We start from the raw sequence: 23,021 nt of genomic DNA, 5'->3' as shown, positions 1-23,021 counted from the left end.
TAAGCCGCTAGTTTATAATACAAATATTTTTAATTAAAGATTAAATAAATTTTTTAGTTGTTGACCCCTAGCCGATAGTTTAGGGATTTTTCAATGACCGGCCAACGGTCACACTGGCTAAATTGTATTTTATTTTGTGTGGTTTTGTTGTTGTTTTGTTTATTATGCATTTCTTTTTTATTGTTTGAGTTAGCGAGTTGTGCGTCGCGTCGGCAAATTAAATAAAATCCGCGGCATTTCGGCAGTTGCGGGTAATAATTGCTTGGCGGGAATTGCAGTCGAATAAGAAATAGGCGAAGAAAACCCAACAAATGTGCAATGTGCGTCAAGTCAATAGCAATACAAACGAATAATTATGTAAGTGTGTGTGTGTGTTTGGTTTTGTTTAGTGTACAAATCCACCAAAAAACAATAAAATGTTAGTAAAAAAAAAAACCAGTTGTTGTTGCTGTTGGCTCTGCTAATGTCGTTGTTGTTCCCGTTCCCCCACACACATTTTCTAACAGCGCGTGCCTATGTGTGTGTGTTCAACACCTGTACGCGTGTGTGTGTGTGCTTCTACCTCCGCACAGTGGATAAACTTGTGAATGTTCGAGCACAAAAATATGCAAATTGCCTGTGTGAATTAATTGAATTAATTAAGTGAAATTGGACAGCAAGTTATGATAGTCATAGTTGATTAAACGGAACTAAGACGACAATTAATCTATTTACTACAGTTTTTGTTATCATTACTCACCATTTCCTTTCAATTTGTAAAATAAGCTTGTCTTAGTTAATTTAAAGACTTCAGCCAGGGTAGCACACCCACTCCTATCGAGTCTTCTTACTGCAAATTCGCTGTGATTAAGTAAATGCCTAATGGGTTAAGCAGGTGATTAAAAGCACATTAACCTCCAATGTTGCATTGGCTGCAATTAGCGCACCGCTCAAGTGTGCCCACTGTGCGCGCGTGCAAGTGTGTGCGTGTGCATTCGTCATTCATTGCACAAACTTATGCGGGCGAAAGCGGGACGGCGAGCACAACAACTACAGTTAGCTCAGCTGAAGTGCAATTGCGATTGCAGTTGATCCAAAGAGCCGCGATTGTTGTTGCATCAACCGGAGTTTTCACGGTCAATGTTGAGATATGTATATCCATATATATATATATATATGTACATGCATGTGTATTTACATACATGTATGTATTCCCATGCATAATGCATGCGAATCATTGATGGAAATCGGGCGAATTCAGTATAGCGAATTCCGATGGGGGCAGCTGACTCAGGATCGAAGTCTTTATCACTGAACCCTAAACTAATGACTACCGACTCAAATATGTATTCTGTTTTGTTCGGTCATTTGTTTAGTCGCAAAAATATTTACAGCGATAATGAAGTTCGCTTACAAAATGAAGTTCAAATTACTGTCCCAGTGTATCATCAAAAATCGTAGAATTTCTTTACATTTCATTCAAAATACATATGTTACTGTTTTTATAGGGTTTTTTTTAAATGCAATTGGTTATTTCTTTATCACTAAAAACAGTTCGAATTCAAACAATCCCGACTAAATATATATTTAATGTATTGAAGTTTGGATCATATCCAATTTTGAAACCATCTTAAATCGAATCATATACCATAAACATGAAGTTGTCCTAATAATTATACTCTTGTTTTAACATTACTAAATACTGGTTATTTAACTCGATAACTTATTTATATTTATATACCTATATACATTGTCTATATGATATTATGATATATGATATGATATTGACTTCGTTTGCAGTGGTTCATATCGCCCTGTTGATTAATTGGTCAAGTTCCGTGACTGCCGGTCTATATTTACTATATTTAATACCTATTCCGTCATCGACTAATAACTGTTTACCCCATTTTCACCCCGCAGTGCTAACGTGATCGCGTCAAGGCACAAAAACATTCCATGCATCATCAGCAGCGCCTGCGGCCAAATGGCGGACGAGGATTGGGCGCGGGAACAGGAGGACCAGTGTCCGGTGGACACTCACCATTGTGTGCCCACTGTCGGGGTCAATTGCTGCCCCATCCGGAGGAGCCCATCGTGATGGCCCTGGGCCAGCAATGGCACTGCGATTGCTTTCGCTGCTCCGTTTGCGAGGGCCATCTGCACAACTGGTACTTTGAGCGCGAGGGATTACTGTACTGCCGGGAGGATTACTACGGCCGTTTCGGCGATGCCTGTCAGCAGTGTACGGCCGTTATTACCGGACCCGTAATGGTCGCCGGCGAGCACAAATTCCATCCGGAGTGCTTCTGCTGCACGGCATGCGGCTCCTTCATCGGCGAGGGCGAATCGTATGCGCTTGTCGAGCGTTCGAAGCTCTACTGTGGCCAGTGCTATGGCAAACGCTCCTGCCAGCCGGCGGATGCCAAGGCGCGAATCACGACCGCCGGCAAGCCGATGCACTCCATCCGCCTGGTCGAGATACCCAAGGACGCCACGCCGGGTCTGAGGGTCGATGGAGTGGCCCTCGACGACGGTTGTCCCACGGTCCGCATTACAGAGTAAGAAATGATCTATAATTTACACAACTTTACTCATAGAAATGCATGCACTGTTTATCTAGCATTTTGGTTAACTATATTTTGTTTATTTGCCACATCAGCTTGGTTGCTTTTTGTTTTTTAACTTCTTTTTAAAAGAGCAGATTGAAATGTTCAATTTTCCTAATTTTCGAACCTCCAAGTTGCCTTTGTACTAAATGTATGTCAGTGCTTAAAGGAAAACTAAACAGTTCACTCACTTTTCCACACACAAATCACAGGAAAAAAACAGTCTTTTTTTTTGTATAAGAATTTTAATAAAAATGCCTTTTCGGTTATATTTTGTATTCACCAAAATTTTTCCATGGCTCACATTTAAGAAGTACGTATTACTTGAATTGTATTTTATTTATTGTGATTATCGTTGAGTTGCCATTTGTGAAAGTTTTCACATTAGGTAACTAGTTCTAGTCCTAATCACCAACTAATTTCGCTGGGTACTTCTCGTCCTGCGACTCTTTCTGCCTTTTCCCCAAAACATGCTTGTCCGAAATTAAAACACAAAAACTGAAACAGCTTGTTCTGTAACTTCTTCTTTTGGCTGACCTCGATGGCGGAGCAGTGCTGTGGGGCGCCCTATAGGTAACAAATACACCTGATTATTCATCATAAGGCAACAGCTAAGTGCGTAACACCATACTAATCTCTGGTTTTTATCCTATTCTCAAAGGATCGATGTGAACCTTACCAATCTGCACATTGGCGATCGGATCTTGGAGGTGAACGGCACACCAGTTAGTGATTCGTCGGTGGAGCAGATTGACAAACTAATACGAAGTAATGAGAAGATGCTTCAGCTGACCGTGGAGCATGATCCGGTGCAGGTGTGCCGCTCCTGCAGCCAAGCGGACATCCAGCGAGCCATGTCAGCGTCCACGTTAATCCTGCCCCTCAGCACATCGGCCTCCAGTGTCGAGGTGGGCAGGGAGCGACTGTACAAGACGCCCGGCGAACAGGGCACAAAGGCCAGGAAACTGCGACAGGCCACCAACGCATCAACGACAATACCACCCGCTGCTGGAGCTGGAGCTGGAGCCACCGCCATGACGCAACTGAAGGAGAAGGAGCGCTGCTCCAGTCTGTCCAAGTTGCTGGATGAACAGCATCAGGCACAACAGCACTCGGCGCATCCGCAGCTCTACGATCTATCCAGGACGCAATCGTGTCGTGTGGTCCAGAAACCGCAGCGTATCTTTCGTGCCTCCGATCTGGTTATCGGTGAAAAGTTGGGCGAGGGCTTCTTTGGCAAGGTTTTCAAGGTGACCCATCGTCAGAGTGGCGAGGTGATGGTACTCAAAGAACTGCATCGTGCCGATGAGGAAGCTCAGCGGAATTTCATCAAGGAAGTGGCCGTTCTCCGTTTGCTCGACCATCGGCATGTGCTTAAGTTCATTGGTGTGCTGTATAAGGATAAGAAACTGCACATGGTCACGGAATACGTGGCCGGTGGTTGTCTCAAGGAGCTAATCCACGATCCAGCCCAGGTACTCTCGTGGCCCCAGCGCGTCTGCTTGGCCAGGGATATTGCGTGCGGCATGAGCTACCTGCACTCGATGAACATCATCCATCGTGATTTGAACTCAATGAATTGCCTGGTGCGTGAGGATCGCTCGGTCATTGTGGCGGATTTTGGGCTAGCACGCAGTGTGGACGCGCCGCGTCTGCCAGGTGGAGTGACCTCCACGGATCGCGGTGGCAATATGACGCCAGGCGGTTATGGATCTGGCGCTGGCAGCGATGCGGCCATGTCACCGAGTGGAACGCTCAGGCGCAGCAAGAGCAGACAGCGTAGGCAACGTTATACGGTGGTCGGGAATCCCTACTGGATGGCACCCGAGATGATGAAGGGTCTCAGGTACGACGAGAAGGTGGACGTCTTCTCCTTTGGCATAATGTTGTGTGAGGTGAGTTGAAGTGCTCATTACTTTTTCTAGCTAAACTCTCAAATGTTAATGTGTCAAATGCATTGCAGATCATTGGACGCGTGGAAGCTGATCCGGATTTTATGCCCCGCAATTCGGACTTTAGTCTCAATCAGCAGGAGTTTCGCGAGAAGTTCTGCGCCCAGTGTCCGGAGCCTTTTGTTAAAGTGGCCTTTGTGTGCTGTGATCTGAATCCCGATCTGCGTCCGTGTTTCGAAACTCTGCACGTTTGGCTGCTGCGTCTCGCCGATGATCTGGCCGCCGATCGTGTGCCGCCAGAGCGCCTGCTGCACGAGATTGAGACCTTTCAGGAATGGTACGCCAGCTCAGAGGACGCCTTGTCGCCCACCTCCCAGAGCAGCTTAAATAACCTCAATGAGTTGGTCAAGAATGCTGTCGATTCGGTCATTTCGCCCGTGGAAAAGGAGAAGGAGAACCTGGTGATAAAGCCCCAGGATATACCCAAATCTCCACATCTCGGCAAGGATTTCTCACCCAGCGGCGAGAGATTGCGTGACAGCATGCGGGCCAGGCGTCGCCAGCGTTTCTTGGGCGCCCAGGAGGAGCGACGTAATCTCACGCCCGATACGGAGTCCAAGGAGAGGGCTTTGAAGAAGGCGCTTAAGAAATGCCGTCCGTTTGGCGAAAGAGGTTACCTGGTCGATCTGCGCCACGGTGCCGAACTGCAGCTGCAGGATGTCAGGGATCTGAACACCTATTCCGATGTGGACTCCAGTTGCGATACTAGCCTAAATTACCATGATGTGAATAATCTGCCAGCAGCGCAAGAGGATGAGAATGCGGTGAAAGCTGCCAGTGAGCAACTGGAGGAGAGCACAATTAGACCCAGCAACCAGGAGACGCAACACCACCGCCTGGCCATCGATGATATGCGCACCCGCCTGAATCAGTGCCGCAGCAAATTCGAGCATTTGGAGGAAGCCAGTCGGCGGAACTTCAACCAGTCGCAGCACTCCATGAAGAACTTCTTCAAAACGCCACCGGTGGCCCTGAAAATGTTCCAGCGCCTAGAGCACGAGGCTGCCGCCCTGAATGGTGGCAACAATTGCCCACCGCCACCACCGCGTACGCAGCGCATCAATCAGACGCCAATCTTTGGTCGAAAGAATCCATCCGTTGCGATTGTGGGGCAAAAGCTGCAGCACGCTGAATCCCTAGAGAATCTGGCCACCAGCGGCGTGGCCAAACAGTTGGCCACACCAGCGCCCAAACGCAGCAAAGCCACAGCAACGACCAAAAGCCAGAGCAGCAACAGCACCATTGTCAATCCGCCACTTTTCCTGCCGACCAGCCTCAACAATAGCGTCACATTAACCAGCAATGGAAATGCGATCACCAATGCGACCAATACGAACAGCAGTTGTCCACCAGCCGCCTCAGACTGGCTGCCAAAGAAACACAAGCTAGCGCTGCCACTTCCGCCGCTCCAGCAGCAGCGAACGAGCACCAATCATCGCCTGCCATCGAGCAACAGCAAAGCGAAGCCACTGAAGCCACTGCCCAGTCGCACAGGCACGCAAGGCACTCAAGGCAACACCGCCAGCAATTGCGTATCGCCCACCAGAAGCAACCGACCCGGATCACCCAGCAAGCATCTGGCCCAAAGGCACACTGCCGCCACGGCCCAGCGACTGACAATTGGTAAGTGCCATACCCATCAATTGTATACAAATCAAGCTATAAACCAGCACTTTACTCCTACAGCGGCCGCCACCCACCAGCATCAGCAGCAACAATCCTCGAAGACGACGCGCCTGAACATCCTGAGTCCGGAAAAGGTGCATCACCTGGGCGCCCGACTCACCGATCAGAAGCAGAAAATGCGCGAGGAGGCCGCAGCGACGGCCGCATCCATCGTTGGAGCTGGAACGGCGACGGGTACCTTGAATGGTCATCGGAACGGAGCCGCCGGCGCGCCAAACTCGGCGGTCGGTGAAAGGAGGAGGCGAGCAGCACCACCACCGCCGCCAGCTCGCACGCATTTCAATACGCGCTGCTAGCTATAAACTCTCTATATACGATTGTCAAGTGTTGTGCGCACAGTTTGTTGTGGTTCCACTCAGGAAGCAACTGTAAGAAGCTTAATGTTCTGCGATCGAACTGTCGTAATTAGCGTAAATGTTTTTTAACGATATAACTGTTGTTATTCATATAACCATTCGCTTTTGTATCGTACAGAAATAGCCATTTTTCTAGTATTCCACTACTTAAGCATAATGCCACTAAATTCCTGTAACATTTCCATGGCTCTCCATGTAGAGGCACTGTCTTTTTTTTTGTTTAAATATATAATGCCCTTTTTATGTATATAACTTTAAGGAACCAGTGAACTGTCTGTCCCGCTGTTATAAACGCAACTGTTATACGCACATGACAAGATCAACATTCCGATTTCAACATTTGATTTAGAGTTTCAACAAAAACGAAGGTTAAGTGCCTGTTAGGAAAGAAAAAGCAACAAGTTGCAATATTTACATAGATTGTATAAACCATGCGAATAATTATAGTATGTAAGATTACAGGGTAACTACTGTTTCGACTAACCCAACAAACTCAACTAGAAGCAAAGCTAAGCAATTACTCGTTTAACCCACTATTGTCTGAAAGAGATAGAGAAGTACGGATAAAGAGAGAGAGAAGATGGAAGAAACTTGTGCCATGATGTTGAGCGAAAAACGAACGATGAATCGATGATGAATCCTTGAGAGTAGAAGATCCCACCCGCGAGAAAAGACAAAAGGAACGAAAAGAACTTTAACTAGATAAAATTGTGGTTTAAATATTTTTTGATATACAGCGTATATGAATGTATTTATATAACTATTCCATAACTATATCTATATAGATAAACGTATTCCATGTTAGTGCTTAAATCTAATTTATTATTTATCGATTCTCAACCCATCCACCCCCCGCCCCGCCCGTCCCCTCATTCCAAGAACAATAATTAACAATGCTAAGAATGAAACCTTTTTGTATTGATGAGGAAAAGTCTAACTGCTATACCTAAATATACAAATAAGAATGTTTTTGCTCAACGGCGAATTTTAGTTGTACACACACACACACATACACGCTAACTGTTATACAAAAGAAACACACACGCTAACTGTTATACAAAAGAAACGCACACGCTCAAGCCTAATACTGTTATACTGTGTACTTTTACTTTATATAGCCATTATATACCTAAACCTAAATATATAGGATCGAAACGCTTGCAATTAACCGCTTCTACAAGACACTTGAGCCGGACCCTTGTTATACGGACGTATGACAGTAGAACAGTGGCCGCGCCGAACCGATCTAGCATTTAACTATCTATATACATACAAATATAAACAAATATGTGCGATATTTTTTATATGCAGCTAATGTAATGTGTTGTATTTTGAACCCCACACTCCACCTTGTAACTACGTTTATACATGCGCTATTCGAAGTTTGAGAAACGTTTCAAGAATTTTCGAGGACCTTACTCATATAGTTATAGTCTTCAAACCGTTCAACAGATATAATCAGTATAGCAACATTTTTTATACCCACTTGTAAATAAGATTATAACTAATACAGTTTTTGTTGCCTACTTATTCGGAGGTTGAAAGGTCTGTAATTGCAAATAAAGCTTGTGTATAAACGTAGTGTATAGATTCTCGTTTGATTTTAATCTTAAACCTTTTTTTTGTTAATAAAAAGTGAAAATTATTAAGAAACCATCAACTTTGCATTGATTTTCATTGTGGAACTTTAATTAAAAAATATTTAACCTTATGTGCAACTTAAAGATGATCTAAATATCTTTAATTGAGCCAAGCATTTCACACCAGAATGAAGTCTTAACTGAAATGTTAAGAAACTGGTACAGTTGTGCGCGCACGGACATAAACATATGGTCAGGACTGTGGGGGCGTATGGCAAGGAGGGGGTTGGGGGGCGTGAGGAAAAGGACCCCGTTTACGAGGTCGTTGCTTGTTCGTGTGTTTCTGTATCTGGTGGCTCCTTTTCCGCATTTCCTTTTCACAGGATGTACGCACAGATACGGAATTTGTCCCAGACCATGGTCGGGAAATCGATTCAGGCCAACAGCCAGGAACACGAGCACCGAATTATATATGTGTACATATATATGTAACGATATTTACATATATGCTTGCAGTTTGTGGTCCTGCGCAGTTCTATTTAGATATCCTTTTATTTCGTCGAATTCAGGGCTTTTAATTTCATTAACAGTTGCGGAGCGCTGTTAAGTCAGCTGTTCGCCGAGCGAAAGAGACGGAGCATACGGATTCAAGGTCTACATTTCTGTATCCTATGTACGTTTCGTATCTATGTATGTATCTATGTATCTTTACAAAAAGCGAATGTGTATCCAGTTGGGCCACGAACTTAACGGACTTTCGGGGCAGGACTTCGTCACTAGATTCCGTTTCGTGACTATGACGTGCAGGCACGTACGCCTGTGGCAGTGACGTAGCACCGAAGGGGTTTGCCATTAATCTATATATTACATTTCATTACATAGACAGTTAAAACGTTTTTCTATAATATTTGGGCCTAATATAAAAAGGAGTTTATCGAAAGGAATATGTTTTAAAAAGAAATAGTAACATTACTGCTCCCAAAAAAAAAGTTGTTAAATTAAAAAACATTTCAATTCCGCGCGGTTGGGGTTGGAGTCTTCGCTGTCGCATTAGTCACTTCACATCTCTGGTTGGAGTTCATGCTAAGGTTTACGTCTATGCTATTCTCAGCATTTCTGGTATTTAATTGGTATTTTCCAGTAAGCCAACGCGGATTTTTTAGTGCATTTCGCTAGGCTCCTGGGGCATATTCGCACATGCCCGCCAAGGTCCACTCTATCAGCGAGTTTTGTGGCGTCCGGTTGGCCTTTCCGTTATTCGCTGCGTCGCTGCGATCTTGTTCCTCCACGTTTTTGGCGTCGTCGTACGTTTACGTGTCTCGCTTACTCGCGCGCACTCTCTCTCTTTCACTCTGCTGCGCGCGTGCCTAAGTGTGCTCTGTGTGTGTGTGTGTGTTTGTGTTGGTGTGTGTGCCTCTGTGTGCGTGCGTGTTGGCGAGCAGCGCAGCGCAATAGAAAAGAAGAAGCAGAAGCAAAAAACATAAGTGAATTTTTTTTCGGGTGGAAGCGCGGTGAAAAATGCGTGCCTGCGCGCGTGTGTGTGTGCGTGTGTGCGAAAATCAATACGAAAACATGAATAACAAAAGCTAAGAAAAATAGCTACACGCACAACAAAAAAAGAAGCTGAAGCTAAAACATAAAATACAAAGAAGGAAAAAACGTGAAAAATAATAAATAATAGGAATAGGGTAGCCAGCAGGAAGGAACAGTTAGCCATTCCAGTGAGCTAAAACAGCACACACACGCACGAACCCATTTCCACATCCAGCCCATCCAGGGCTTCCAATTGACAGTTGCCAGCAGCCAGTTGCCAGTTTCCAGGACCGCAGCAGGATGTCGCTGCAAACGAAAAGGCAGCACTGCTATCTGTGCGATTTACCCCGCATGCCATGGGCGATGATCAATGATTTCTCGGAGGCGGTATGCCGCGGTTGCGTCAACTACGAGGGCGCCGATCGCATCGAGGCGGTGCTGGACGCCGCCCGCCAAATGAAGCGTCTCCATCCCGCCAGCAAACAGCAGCGTTCCCATGAGAACGGCGAAGTATCCGCCGCTGCAGCAGCAGCCGTCGTCCTGCAACAGCAGCAGCAACAACAGTTACAAGTTGGTCCAGTACCGGGACCAGGACCGGGTTCCCATCGCGGCGGTGGCGGCGGCGGTCCACCGGGTGCTCCGCCCGGCAGCGGTGTTCCCGGTCCGTCGGGCGCCGGTTCGTTGAGTTCGCTGGGCAATGCCGTTGCTGCTGCCGCTGCCGCGGCTGCAGTGCATCATCACCATCAGATGCCCTATCAAATGCCCGTGCCACGCATCGGTCCGCCACTGGACTATCCCGTTAAGCTGGAGGATGCGCCTGGCGGCGGTGTGCGACCCGTACGCATTTCACACATGACGCCCCACCACCTGCCGCCAAATGCGACCCGCGGCGGTGGCGGTGCACCCGGCGGCGGTGTACCCACTGCCGGCAGTGGCGGTGGCAGCCTACCGCCCGCCCTCTCCGTAAATCTAAAGCGACCGCCCAGCGAGGATGTCGATGTGGATGTGAGCCAGCAGCAACAGCAATCGGGACACGGCCTGCCGCCAGATGGCGGTGCTGGCAACGCCCTATCCGCCGGCGGAGGCGTGGCCGGTGGCGGTCCGCCCGGCATCAAGCGCAGCGCCATGGACGATCCAACGGGAGGTGGCGGCCGACCGCCATTGACGCGCGGCGAATCCCTTCCAGCGGCGGTCAGCTATGTGCCCGAGCGGCAGCTCAGCGGACTCCGTGATAAGCAGCAGCCGGTCAGAGCGCCCAGTTTCGATGCATCGACCTTCAAAGCAGGTGAGCAAATTGGGGAAGAGATAATTGATAATATTTGCTACAGTAATTATACAATAGGAAGAATTTTGCATTTGAGTTTAATGGGGAAATTTATCATTTACAGTAAATATTTACTTGAACATTACCTTTGATAATAATTAGCTTAATAAACAGTGCATGGGAAGTTAGGTTGATAAACACTTGAATATTTGGCTTTATAAATAATAATTGAAAGAACTGTCACCGTAGCGGTAGAAAACAGATTGGGATTATCTCCTATCAGTGATGGATTTCTTATCAGTTGTAGCGATCGAATCGCCAGTGGGAAATACACGATATGGATTGGAAAATGGAATGACAAGGGTGGTTGTGTTTCCAAGTCACAGTGAACACTTGATATCTTCTCAAGTCAATGTTATCGAAATATTGCCATTGAAAGCCATGGGAAACTCTTCGAGGGGTGATATTTAAGTTTATTTAGATAGGCAACGGCAAGAAGAAATCCAAACAATCGAGACTTGTTTAAACAATCAAGAGATTGTTTAAAAAGAGTTAAAGGAAATAATTTGTTTGTCTACAATTTCTTGCTGATTTCAAGCTAAACATGCCTGGATAATAATAATCACTATTAAATTCCTCGAAAACCTAAGGAATTGTTGAAATCACAGGATACAAATAGCTGGCGCAAACTGTATTTGTTTACCGTTTTTTTTTACATTTTTTTTTTTATATATATATATATATATATTTTTTTTTTTTTTTTTTTTTGTATTTGAGCCTCGATCGCGGGATACAGAGCACTGTCTCTGTCTTGCTCTAGCCTGGATGTGGTCGGGTGGGTGGTAGCGGTGGGGGAGTGGCGCGGGAGGAAAAGCGGCGGCGATATAGTGGCACACATACCGCTTATTCAGGGCAGAGTGAAACGGCGTGATTGCCTGCTTGTTATCTCTCCTTACTGGAAGGCGTGTAAGAAGAAGACTATGCTTGTCATGTATATGCACATTCACATGTACGTTTGTATGGATGATAAGGAGCGTTGTGTCGGAGATTAGATAACGTATTTGCTTATCAGCGCGTCCTTATCGCTTCCCAAATGCGTATGTATAACACACATACACACGTGCATGTACATTCGTGCAGTAAAAGAAGCGTAGAAACGCATTTTGCAACCCTCCGTGGAAAAAAGGGGCTGCTAACCCTTGCCATTAAAAGGCATGCGCACATGCCAATATATATATGGACATGTAAGGGAATATGCATGTGCATGTACCGCACATACACACACACATAGCTACGTGTTCGTTTACATGCACGTACGTAACAGGCGCAATGGCAAAAACAAAAAAAAAACGGCGGAAAAAAAGCGCAAAAAGCACACGAAAAAAGGGCCGCAGAATGTAATAAAAACAGAGACGTGCAAAAATCGTCGACGCTGACGTTGTAATGTTCTCGCTCTCTATCTCTTTCTCCCTCTTTCTTCTGTCGCTTTCCTCTTCTTTCCAAACTGGTTTCGTGCGTTTGTGTTAGTGTGTGTACCTTTTGTTTTTTGTATTTTTTCTTTCTTGTCTGCGCGCGCAAAACGTCATTAAACTTGTTTTGGTTTTCGCTGCTGCTTCTTCTGCTGTTTCTCCTTTTTACGTTATGCGATAACAAGTTGCACACACACACACACAGTCAAACCTGGGTGTAGATAAATTTTAGTTGGTATACGAATTACGGAACGAGCTGCAGTGACAACAGCAACAAAATGAGACACCAAAGACGAGATGAAAAAAAAACTTTTTCGCTCATACCGATGCCGTCATCAAACAGTGGGGCAAAACTTAATAAGCTGGATAAAAAACATTATCCTTATATCGAATATGAATTTGTATCTCAATAAAATGAAAGCGTTACTTAACTGTTCTCAAATTTGTACAAAAAGCCAATAAGACGAAATACTTTTTCCCAGACGAGAGGCAATAAGAACTGGCCAAACAAAAAAAATGTCTATAAAATATGAAAATATATGTATACGTTTTTGGAATTTCCCACCTAACGCCCACTGTGCCAATTTCGTTTGTTGTTTTGTATTTACGTTACGCTTCTGCTTCTTCCTTCCTGTGTGTATTCGTTTCATTACCAAAAAAACAGGGAAAAAAACCAACTCTGGTACATATTTATTGCGTCTGTGTATATACTAAAAATATAACAAACATTTCTGGGTGTACAGAGGAAAAATTGTACAAATTGTATGTTGCTATATGTATGTTTGTACGTATGTATGTATATTCTTGTATGTACAAAATGATAAAATGGAACGGCAACGTGTGCGCGCCACCCCCACTCCACCCCTCTACTCATTCGCCCAACAACCACCCGCCCCTCTTCATTGTTTCGTTTCATTCAGCGCTTCATGTTGCCGGCTAAGTGTGTGTGTGTGTGTGTTGTGTGTATCTAGTTCGTATGTATGCATTTACTGACTGACCATTCCAATGCGTTCGCCAGGAATTCTGTTCGTGCTTTCGTTTTGTTGGGGTGATGGGATGGGGGGGAGGTAGGGCGGAGTGCATCTCCCTCTCCCACTCTCATAATTTAGACATTGCGTGCTCAGTGCAGCTGCAGTGGCGGCAAGTGCGAGGGAGATGGCTAGCTGGAGTGCATGGCCGCTGTTAACCGTTAAAACACGTGAAGTAGCAAAGTCTCCGCCGCTGATTAGAAACAGCAGCGGCCACTAGAATATGACCATTGGAAATTCTTAAGTTGGATTTCGGCCATTCTGTAGAATATTTGTACACTTGAATAAAAGGTTTTTATGTTCCAGAGCGTCAGATACTTTATGAGATATATTCCATGAAATATCAGTTAAAAGTTACAAAAGCTGTATATCATTTAGCTCACTTATGTAGATACTTATACTATTTCGACAAGTATGAAGTCTGTAAGGGTATCTAGAGCTTACACATTTAATTTGCCATTTTAGGGGTTGTCACTTGGTCTATGTGTGAAGATAAGCGATTAACTTATCGGCGGAGATTGCGCCATCGACCATATCTTATCTTAACTGCGGGACCCGACCATGTGGTTAATTGATAAGGCAAACAACTGCTCGATAAGGCGACCCGAAAAACAAACAGACGGAAAGAGCAGTGGCCTGAGGATTGTCGGTTTCTGCCGATATGATATGCTATCGCCTGGTTTTGATAAATGATCTTTTATTGATGGATAGATGCCGGAATCGTATTACCAGCGTTAACTTATCAACAGTTGGCGGAACTTTATACCGCTTTTGATGAAAATAATCTTGGGGTTTTCTCAGTTTTTTTTTCTATTTAGGTTTATGGGATTAGACGTTGATATAGTTAAAATTTAAGAGGGATATCTTGATCTTTTATTGGAATCAAAGGCATAATCTATGGGTTACTAATTTAGTGGTAAATCAAAAGTTTCTTGATCTCTTCAGTGAGATCATCTCGATTTGTATGGTTTGTATGTGTTGATAAGCTCTTTTTCCGCCCGATAGCCAGCCGCCGACATGGAGATAAGAAAAGCAATCTAGACGGATTCCAATGGAAAGTAAGACCTACTGGAGTACAGGGTACACAAAACACCGCGTCGTTTCCCATTTCCAATTCCAATTCCATTTGCACATCCAATTCCACTTTCGTTTGCTCTTGGGGCCGCTCTTGATACTCAATACACACAGCTGTTTTGTGTATCTTATCTAATTGTTAAGTGGACTGGGGTCCTCAGCCAATCTTATCAGCCCAGCCACGGCCAACTTTGACTGATAGTGCCGCGTTGTACCGGGTCGCTATATTCAATTTGAGTGCTGGCATGCCATGCACCCTGTAGCACATTTGTTTATTTTTCATTAGAACTTTTGTGTTTTGTTAAAAGTTTACTACACTGAATAAACACAGATAAACGAGCGCTGATACTTTTCCCTTTGAAGATGTGCTTTCGGAAACCAATCGATGGAGATTGGATCCACTTAAGAGTATTCCCACTTGGGGCAATGCTCCAATTTATTATATCGCTGAATAACTTATAACATTGCCCATGATAAGTATGCATTATACAGTGCGGGCTGTACTTGTAAACCTTATTAAACGTAATGGGCTCTCAGCTTTAAACTTTGTATTTTATCGATTAATGTTATGAAATCACGTGGTTTGATAATGTGTTAAAAAGGTAAGATATGATTTATAATCATCGCATCATTATAATGCACTTATTGAGCTATTAGGAATTTATAGTCTTATCAAATAAGGTATATACCTATCATCCACACTTGAGTTTGTCAATAAGGCAACTTTGATAACTGATTAGAGCTGATTAAAAATAATACAAATTTTAATTTGCAAAAAATACGTATAAATATAATAACATACGATTCCGTATGAATGATTCGCGAGGCAATTGAAATTCCTTTCATTTCCCCAGGGAATCTCATTTTTATACCCGCAAAATAGATTTCTAGTGCTGTGAAAAATGGGGAGGGCGAGGGCAAGTGGGCGTGGCCGTGGCCGCCCATTGGGTGTGGTGCGATTCGTTTTCATTCATTCGAAGGTGAATAGTTTCTATTCCACATATAAACACACACCATACACAATATGGTTTCCTTTCTCAAATACAACATTGTATAAATATTTATTGTTTGTATTTCTCGCCCCGGTTTTCACTGGCTCATGACTAAAAATGTGTAATAAATTGTCAAATGATTCATTCTAGCAAAGTAGTGCGAAAACGAAAAAAAATTATAATAATAAATAAACGCGGAATATCGAGAAATATTCCATAGCCAGGCAAAATGTGCTGAACGGCGGAAAACGTAAACTAATTCTATAAATAGTTTCATATTCGATACTGGGAACGCAGGAGATCGCGCAAATTTGTTTGTTTTCAGCTCCGAATGTATGAAAAACAAATAAACATTGGGCTGTATATCTACATATGTATATCTAAAATGCACTAAGGCAGCACTGCATGTGTATGTGTGTGCACATATATCAGCGTTTAATAAAGTCGTTTCAAAAATAGATTGCAACGAAGTTGCAGTTAAGTGAAGTTCGACTGCAGAAAACCGAAACTGAATACAGTGGTTCGTTGGAATTGGAATGCATTTTGGAAATAGCACTAGTGCTGGGAAATGTTAATGACCTATAACGAAATTTAGTAGTTTTATGGCTAATTCACTTATGTACATTTGTTTATAGTTTACTTGGCCCAGCTATTAATGCAAAATACCCATAAATTTTTATTTCTTTCTTTACGATTTCCGCATTGTGTTTTACAGTTGCTCTAGAAACTAAAGACTATTATTTCAAAACTAAAAATACAAAATTAGTTTAAATTTTGTTTGGTTTTTAAATTTGTGGATTTATTTAAAAATTATTTTTGTGCCACTGTTATCCGAAGTTAAGATACAATATTATGATGTACAGATTCTTCACTTAATAAATAAATAAAACAAAAAAAAAAAACTGTTATCCGATCACTTGTTCTTGCATTTCGCCCACTGTGCGCCGCGCTTGCAACTGTATGTGCCATGCTTGCCGTCTCGCTCTATCGCTCGCTATCTCCACATTCTTCTCAATGGGCCACGCACATGCAACTGCAACTGTGCAACGGCAGCAGTGCGAAAGGGATGGAGGAGAATGCGGTGGTGGGTTGTTTATGGAGTTGGTAGCGAGAAGGGGGATGGTGGGCAGAGAGAAGAGGGGATAGGCTTTCGCTTTGGCATTTATTGCTGTTGTTCTTCAGCTCTTGCATGCAAAATATAAACAAATGCTATAAATACACACGCACACGTACTATAATGCATACGTGTTGGGGCCACACAACATGCACGACTTTGCCATGCCTTCCTCTGCTCTCCTCACCTTTCCATTTTCGCTCCTCCTTTGCCGTTTTCTTCATGTGTTGCTACTGCTCGCTTCTTCTTCCTTTTCCTTATTCGCCAATTTAGCCAGCGTAAGCAATTTAGCAAGAGCAAAAGCCAGAGGAAAAGGAAAAGTAAAAGAAGCAACAGTTTATCAAATAAATAAACATAACAGCACACACTCGCCAAATGTGCGAGAGCTTCATTTCGTATGCAGACCACTGTGCGACGCCGGCAAACTGACAAGCGTCGACATTTGAGCAATGTGCTATCTTCTGTTGGGCATACAAATTAAATACGCTATGCCATTCGCTTCTTCTCTCGTCCACCTTCTGCAGCGCGCTGTTGTGTGTTTTAATTTTCATTTTTTATTTTCAATATCAAGCAGCTACGCGTGCGCGTGCATTGCATGCCAAAAGAAACCAAATTGAAGTCTTGTTTAAAAAAAATCCACCAAGTTTACAGCAGAATAACAGCTTAATTACAGCGCCGTAACAGAGACAGCGAACAGCAAACACAAAAGCAGGCGGATAAGAGGTAGAAGAAGAGCAGCAGCAGCAGCGCGCAGTCAAAACAAATCGGCATATGCATGTATGTATGTATGTGTCTGGGGTACATACACATTATTGCATGCTGGCATGCAAAAAATAACAAAACGAGATGGAAAAACCGGCTGCATGTTCTCTTTCTCTCTCTTTCTCGCTCACTCGCACGCCCGTCCGCTTTTCGTGACGTATGCGCAGCAGCAGCAGAACTTGTTTCGTTTCGTTTCATTCCATTCCATTCATTTCGCTTTGCTTTTGGCACTTTGCCAACAAGAAGAAGGTGAAGAAGGAGAATAAGACGACAGAGAGACCGCGAAACAAGAGCAACAAAAACAAAGGAGGCAAAACCGAAAAAGGAGAAAAAAAAACAGCTGTGTGAGCTGCACAGTGGAACAGAATGACACGCAATCGTATCGTGCCGTTGTGACGTCACATATCCAATGGCTAGCCGGTGAATGAAACTTGTTGTTGCTGTTCTTGTTGTTGAGCCGGCGTCGCCAAGTAATAAGTGAATGTGGATATTTGTATGTATGTATGTACATATGTACAAGTACATGCTACGTGTTTATATGTACACAACACAAAATATACATAGAAACATGTTTCGTGCCAAGTTCTAAAATTACACATACAACACAGCAACAAAATAACGAGCAAAAAAACAAACAACAACTATATATTCATTTTGCACTGATGGAAGAAAAAAACGAAACATGTGATTAACTCTTTGTTGTTAAATTCATTCGCCTACAAAATCGAAAGCACAAGTTGAATGAAAACGACTTATTCTTCTCCCCAATTCTGCAAGAATTTACCAATTTGGTCTAGAAATGTCTAGAAAGCATTTTCGTAAACGATTTGGGGGTTTGACTTTGCCCCACCATCGCCGATGTCAACGTCAATTATGGATAATTTAGTATGAATAATAGGATGAGCTCTTGAATTATAGGCTGTGGCATCGTCAGTGATGATTTTGTGGGTGTGTCGACATACTTATGCATGCCAGTGTATAATAATGTGGCAAAGTGGGGCCAAGGCCCATAGTACATTGCACTTGACTCACGAGATTACATGCTTAGGTTTTCATGTTGACCAATGACACATATAAATGTGCAATCCATGACTAGTTTTTGTTTATATATAAATTTAGTATGTAATTGTATATAATAATTTCATTGGGAATGGAGTATAATATCATATCAAGCTGCTTCTTGTTTTCTCTCTGTGCAGCCAATCAGATTCCTAATCCGATTCCACACCATCTTCACATTGCAGAGCACATGTCCCCAGCCAGTCGACGCAATGGATCGAGTCCGCCCTCGGGACCGCTGCCACCGCGCAGCGTACACTCGCCGAACAGTTCGGGTAAGTTTGCATTCACACAATACATTTTATACATATTTTAAAGCAAAATTGATTTCATATTATTTTTCCTCATTAACGTAGAATTTTACTTGAATTTTTCATTGTTTTATTACCCATTTGAGATTTTACTCATGTTTTCACTTAATGATATTTCTTTTAATTTCTATCCTTTCTTTAAAACTGTATTGTTATCTTGTATATTATATATTTTATTGGTGATTAATGAATTAATTTTCATCAATTTGTTTGCGTATTTCGTTGCTTGCCAAGTCTAATGGAAACGATTTCTTTGTCAACTCTTGCAGGTTCCTCGTCGGGACGTCGTTCTTCCGGATCCCGACACGTGTCCAGCACCACCGTTACCAGCTCCGAGGTGGGCGGTTCAAATCCGGGCCAGGCGGTGGTGGCCGGCGGCCTTGGGGGCGGTGGCGGCGGAGGACCCGGCTCGAATGCAGCCAGCGGCCAACTGGGCGGACCCAGTGGCGGCAGTGGACAGCTGAGCTGTACAAGCGGCGGACCGGGCGGCGGTGCCAGTTCCGGTAGCGGAGGCAATGGAGCCATTGGTCCCGCCTCGATGGCACAAAATTCAGTGACCGGTGATGGCAGTCCGGCCGGCGGTAATGGTCCATCCGGCAGCAACGGGAGCGGCGGCTCTGTGAATCCCGGTCCCGGCAGCAGTGGCAGCCAGGGCGGCGGGGGAGGCGGCACACCGCTGGCCAGCGGCGGCGGTTCGGCGGGCAGCGGCGGTCTCGGCGGAGCTCCGGGCAGCAGTGCCGCCTCAAATTCAGCAGCGGCAGCGGCGGCGGCAGCTGCCCAGAATGCCACGCTCAAGTGCACCCTGTGCCAGGAGCGATTGGAGGACACGCACTTTGTGCAATGTCCCTCGGTGAATCACCACAAGTTCTGCTTTCCCTGCAGTCGCGAGAGCATCAAACGACAGAATGTAAGTGGGACGAATGATGGTCCATATATCCACTGCAACATACTTTTGCACTGTCACGATCTATTATGTATCTGTAGAAAAACTGTGATAGTAGGAAAAATATGTTGCTGTTGGATTGATATCTTCTTCATTGTAGAATTCTATACTGACTCAAAATTGTTTCGTTTCCTCGACAGGGACTGGGCAACGAGGTGTACTGTCCCAGCGGCGATCGCTGTCCGCTAGCCAACTCGGTGATACCGTGGGCCTTTATGCAGGGCGAGATCACCACCATTCTGGGCGAGGAGGTCAAGGTGAAGAAGGAGCGCGAGTCTTAATGTCCATTTTACTGTAAGAAGCTGCGCAGGGCTTTGGAGCACTTTTGAGAGGCGACAACTCCCCGGATAATATCTGGCATCCAACTCTCGACACTCTCTGTTGGGTCAATGGTTTAAGATTGGGGGAAATTTAAAGGAGTAACCGTTTTTTTTTTGGCCACGGCGGCGGCATTTCATCAGTAGCAGATATGAATGTATATGCACTGTATTTGTCCATGACGACCGACCAAACAACAACAACAACTACAACATCAGCATAAACAACAACAAAACCACAATTTTGTAGGCATAAGCAACAAAAAACAAATAAGAGATGAAATCACGTAAATGAAAATTGAAATTTGTTACCAGCAAAGTGAGTTTATGAAGAAGAAAGAAAACACCAAAACGCTCGCAAATCAGAAAATCAGTAAAACAAATGTAAGCGAATGCGTTGATACACATTTTTGTAGCTTACTTATAGAGAATGGGCGTTGGTAAATTTGTCCAAAAAAAAACAAAAAAATACCAACCAACACGAAATTTCTACGAAAATGCATACGTAGTCAAGTGAGAAAGATTTTCGAACCGAAATGAAACGAGAGAAACTTGAAATTTTTCTTAATAAAACGATAGTAAACTAAAATCAACCTAATTGTAGCAGACACAAGCGGCAAACACAAACCACAAATAAAGGAAAATACACTTGCTGGCATTAGATATAAAATCCTTTTTTTTAATACGATTATACATAAAACCTATACATTAGACGATAATTATAATTCTGTTATGTAGGCGAGCGATTTAGTTCATAAGTTACACTTAGTTTGCACTAATTAATTAATTTATTTCTATACATGTTGCCTAATTTACAATCGACATTTTACCCTCCTTCCCTCACTCTTTTACTTTTTTTTTTTTTAAATACTTTTATTCGGATAATAACACTTTTTTTTTTGTAAGTTAACTAATTTAAAACACAATGAAAAAACGAATGGAAACGATAGAGAGAAAAACAGTTATTATGCTAAAGAAATGTACATACGTATGCATACCACATAATCGGAATATAAATATATACATATATTTAATAATATAGAAATATATTTCATGTTGAACACGAAATTGGCGGCAAAAACAACTGGCAACACACCGATAACGGAGTTGCAGTGGAATTTTAAACAGACTTTTAAATCACAGCGAATCCCATTCGCTCACTGAACATTTTAGCAACACTTTTTGTGCTTTTGAACGAGGCAGTGGAGCCAACTGGGCGATAACTCCTCTTGGGTATTAGATTGGCAAATGTTTTTTAGCTATATATATATGCATATATATATATAGGATGTATATAGCCGATGTTGCTGGGCGTGAATTGCAAAAAGTAAGAAGCACACACAAACTGGACCAACCAATCGAAAAAGCACAACCAATCTCGATATCGGTTAGAATCGAACATTACCAGCAATACAACTTTTTTGAATGCCTCCCAATAGACGGCATTTGGTGGGACTGTATCAATGCCAATTGTCCTTTTTGCGGTTCCAATTTGAAACTGATTTATAAATGCTGTCTACTGAAGGCTGTTTTTACTCGGCTCGCAAGAAATCCGAATGGAAAGCTATATTAACATATAGGAAGAAAGCCGTCAAGCGAATCGATCATCAAATACAATTTATATATGTATGCATAGCACATATATATACATATATATATATGATTATATACAAGTAGAGGCATATTGAGCAAGGCATATTATCAAGTTCAATTTGCCAAATTCATTCGATTTACTTCGGCGTCTTTAAACTCTATTAATGAAAGGAAAATCGTAGAGTTTATTTGGAAATATATTTAAATCTATTAATACGATTTTAATTTCATTTTTCATAGTTCCAAAACAAATTTCCCATTCAGTAGAACAATTTATTCTGTTTGATTTTGAAGAAATCTCTTTTTCGGATAGACAGCAGCAGTTTGATTGTCGAGGTATTTCGATGATTTCGATAGAAGCATTAAAGAATCGGCAATTATCGATAGCAACACATTTTCACGAAATCGCTGGAACAGTAAGTGAACGAGAACGGAGAACTTACATATGTGAATCTTTAATTCCCTATTAATAATTATTTTTAAAAGCTATCAGTACTCTTTCGTTAAACGCACGATATAAGCTAATAAAATTACTTTTAAAACAAAAAACTCAAAAGAACCATAGTTTACGGTAGTTTTTCGTTTTGAAACTGATAATGTTTGCAGAAATGCTGAGTTTAATGCACAATTTCTACACATTTTGGTTCCTTTTCAAGGGAAAGAGCAGTTGGAACAAAAACAAAAAGATATAAACACATTTTGTGATATAGCCTAGCAAGAAGAACAACAGGAAGAGCATGAGATCCTGGAAATCGGAAATACCAAAATGAAAAATGCATGAAAAGCAAAATAGCTAAGAAAACTTTAAACAAGTTTAGCACTTTGGCAACGATCTCAAAATAAAAAAAAAGAGATTCCCAATTAAAGAAATCAACACGAAAAGTGAAGAAAAATTGAAAAAAATGAAAAACAATTTATAAAGAAATCATACAATAGGCCAATACCAACGTTTTAGCAATCTAAGTCTAAGAAGAAAACTAATCGAAATTTTCTTTACAACAAAACTAAACTTAATAATAACTAACGTTTGTAAACCTTGTGCGTGTGTGTGTAAAACAGTAGTGCTATCTAAATATAATACAGATTAGATATCGCATAATGCATCAACCCTATATAAGTACGAGTACATACATATTAAAAAAAAACATTAAAAAAAACAAACGAAAAGGAATATAAACTATATTTGTGTGTTTGATGTCAGTCAACTAAATGTTAAAGTCAACTAACGATCACGTAATTGTATTGCATAGCCTATAACATTTTTTGAACGAAGCAAACCAAGTCGATTCGATTTAGCATTGAGTATCAACTTTATACTACATATACACTTAACGACTAAAGATAGACACACATGTGGTACAACTAAGAGGAAACACCGGATGCAGCAGACACGAAAACAAATA

General features: G+C 42.7%; 2 protein-coding genes across 6 annotated transcripts; both read left to right on the top strand.

Annotated features, from left to right (window-relative positions):
• The first annotated feature begins 136 nt into the window (after nucleotides 1-136).
• On the top strand, nucleotides 137-7,894 carry LOC120457141 (LIM domain kinase 1). Of its 5 annotated transcripts, none has more exons than XM_039644405.2 (6): nucleotides 137-320; nucleotides 1,900-2,537; nucleotides 3,093-3,158; nucleotides 3,247-4,480; nucleotides 4,549-6,160; nucleotides 6,224-7,894. In XM_039644405.2, exons 2-6 carry the CDS (start codon nucleotides 1,936-1,938, stop codon nucleotides 6,517-6,519), a joined length of 3,810 nt encoding a protein of 1,269 aa, XP_039500339.1. In that variant the 5' UTR covers nucleotides 137-320; nucleotides 1,900-1,935; the 3' UTR covers nucleotides 6,520-7,894. The 5 variants fall into 5 exon arrangements, with proteins under 5 accessions (XP_039500339.1, XP_039500337.1, XP_039500341.1 ...); XM_039644403.2 differs by having other exon boundaries at nucleotides 137-357; XM_039644407.2 differs by lacking the exon at nucleotides 3,093-3,158 and having other exon boundaries at nucleotides 137-357.
• Nucleotides 7,895-9,357: 1,463 nt separating this feature from the next.
• LOC120457144 (probable E3 ubiquitin-protein ligase IRF2BPL) lies at nucleotides 9,358-22,775 on the top strand. The gene is made up of 4 exons (XM_039644412.2): nucleotides 9,358-10,977; nucleotides 18,640-18,729; nucleotides 19,035-19,672; nucleotides 19,849-22,775. Exons 1-4 carry the CDS (start codon nucleotides 9,993-9,995, stop codon nucleotides 19,987-19,989), a joined length of 1,854 nt encoding a protein of 617 aa, XP_039500346.1. The 5' UTR covers nucleotides 9,358-9,992; the 3' UTR covers nucleotides 19,990-22,775.
• Nucleotides 22,776-23,021: the final 246 nt, after the last annotated feature.

This window comes from Drosophila santomea, chromosome X (genome assembly GCF_016746245.2).
Source record: "Drosophila santomea strain STO CAGO 1482 chromosome X, Prin_Dsan_1.1, whole genome shotgun sequence".
Classification (NCBI taxonomy): Eukaryota; Metazoa; Arthropoda; class Insecta; order Diptera; family Drosophilidae; genus Drosophila; species Drosophila santomea.
The sequence above is the reverse complement of the archived record's forward strand: the minus strand, read 5'-3'. Positions and strand labels throughout refer to the sequence as shown.

Excerpts from the sequence above, each read along its gene's own strand:
- LOC120457144 (XM_039644412.2), top strand. The coding sequence starts at position 9,993 with ATGTCGCTGCAAACGAAAAGGCAGCACTGCTATCTGTGCGATTTACCC. Across the intron at positions 10,978-18,639 it reads TGCATCGACCTTCAAAGCAG|AGCACATGTCCCCAGCCAGT; the intron begins GTGAGCAAATTG and ends TTCACATTGCAG. Across the intron at positions 18,730-19,034 it reads ACACTCGCCGAACAGTTCGG|GTTCCTCGTCGGGACGTCGT; the intron begins GTAAGTTTGCAT and ends CAACTCTTGCAG.
- LOC120457141 (XM_039644405.2), top strand. The coding sequence starts at position 1,936 with ATGCATCATCAGCAGCGCCTGCGGCCAAATGGCGGACGAGGATTGGGC. Across the intron at positions 2,538-3,092 it reads CCCACGGTCCGCATTACAGA|CTTGTTCTGTAACTTCTTCT; the intron begins GTAAGAAATGAT and ends AAACTGAAACAG. Across the intron at positions 6,161-6,223 it reads GGCCCAGCGACTGACAATTG|CGGCCGCCACCCACCAGCAT; the intron begins GTAAGTGCCATA and ends TTACTCCTACAG.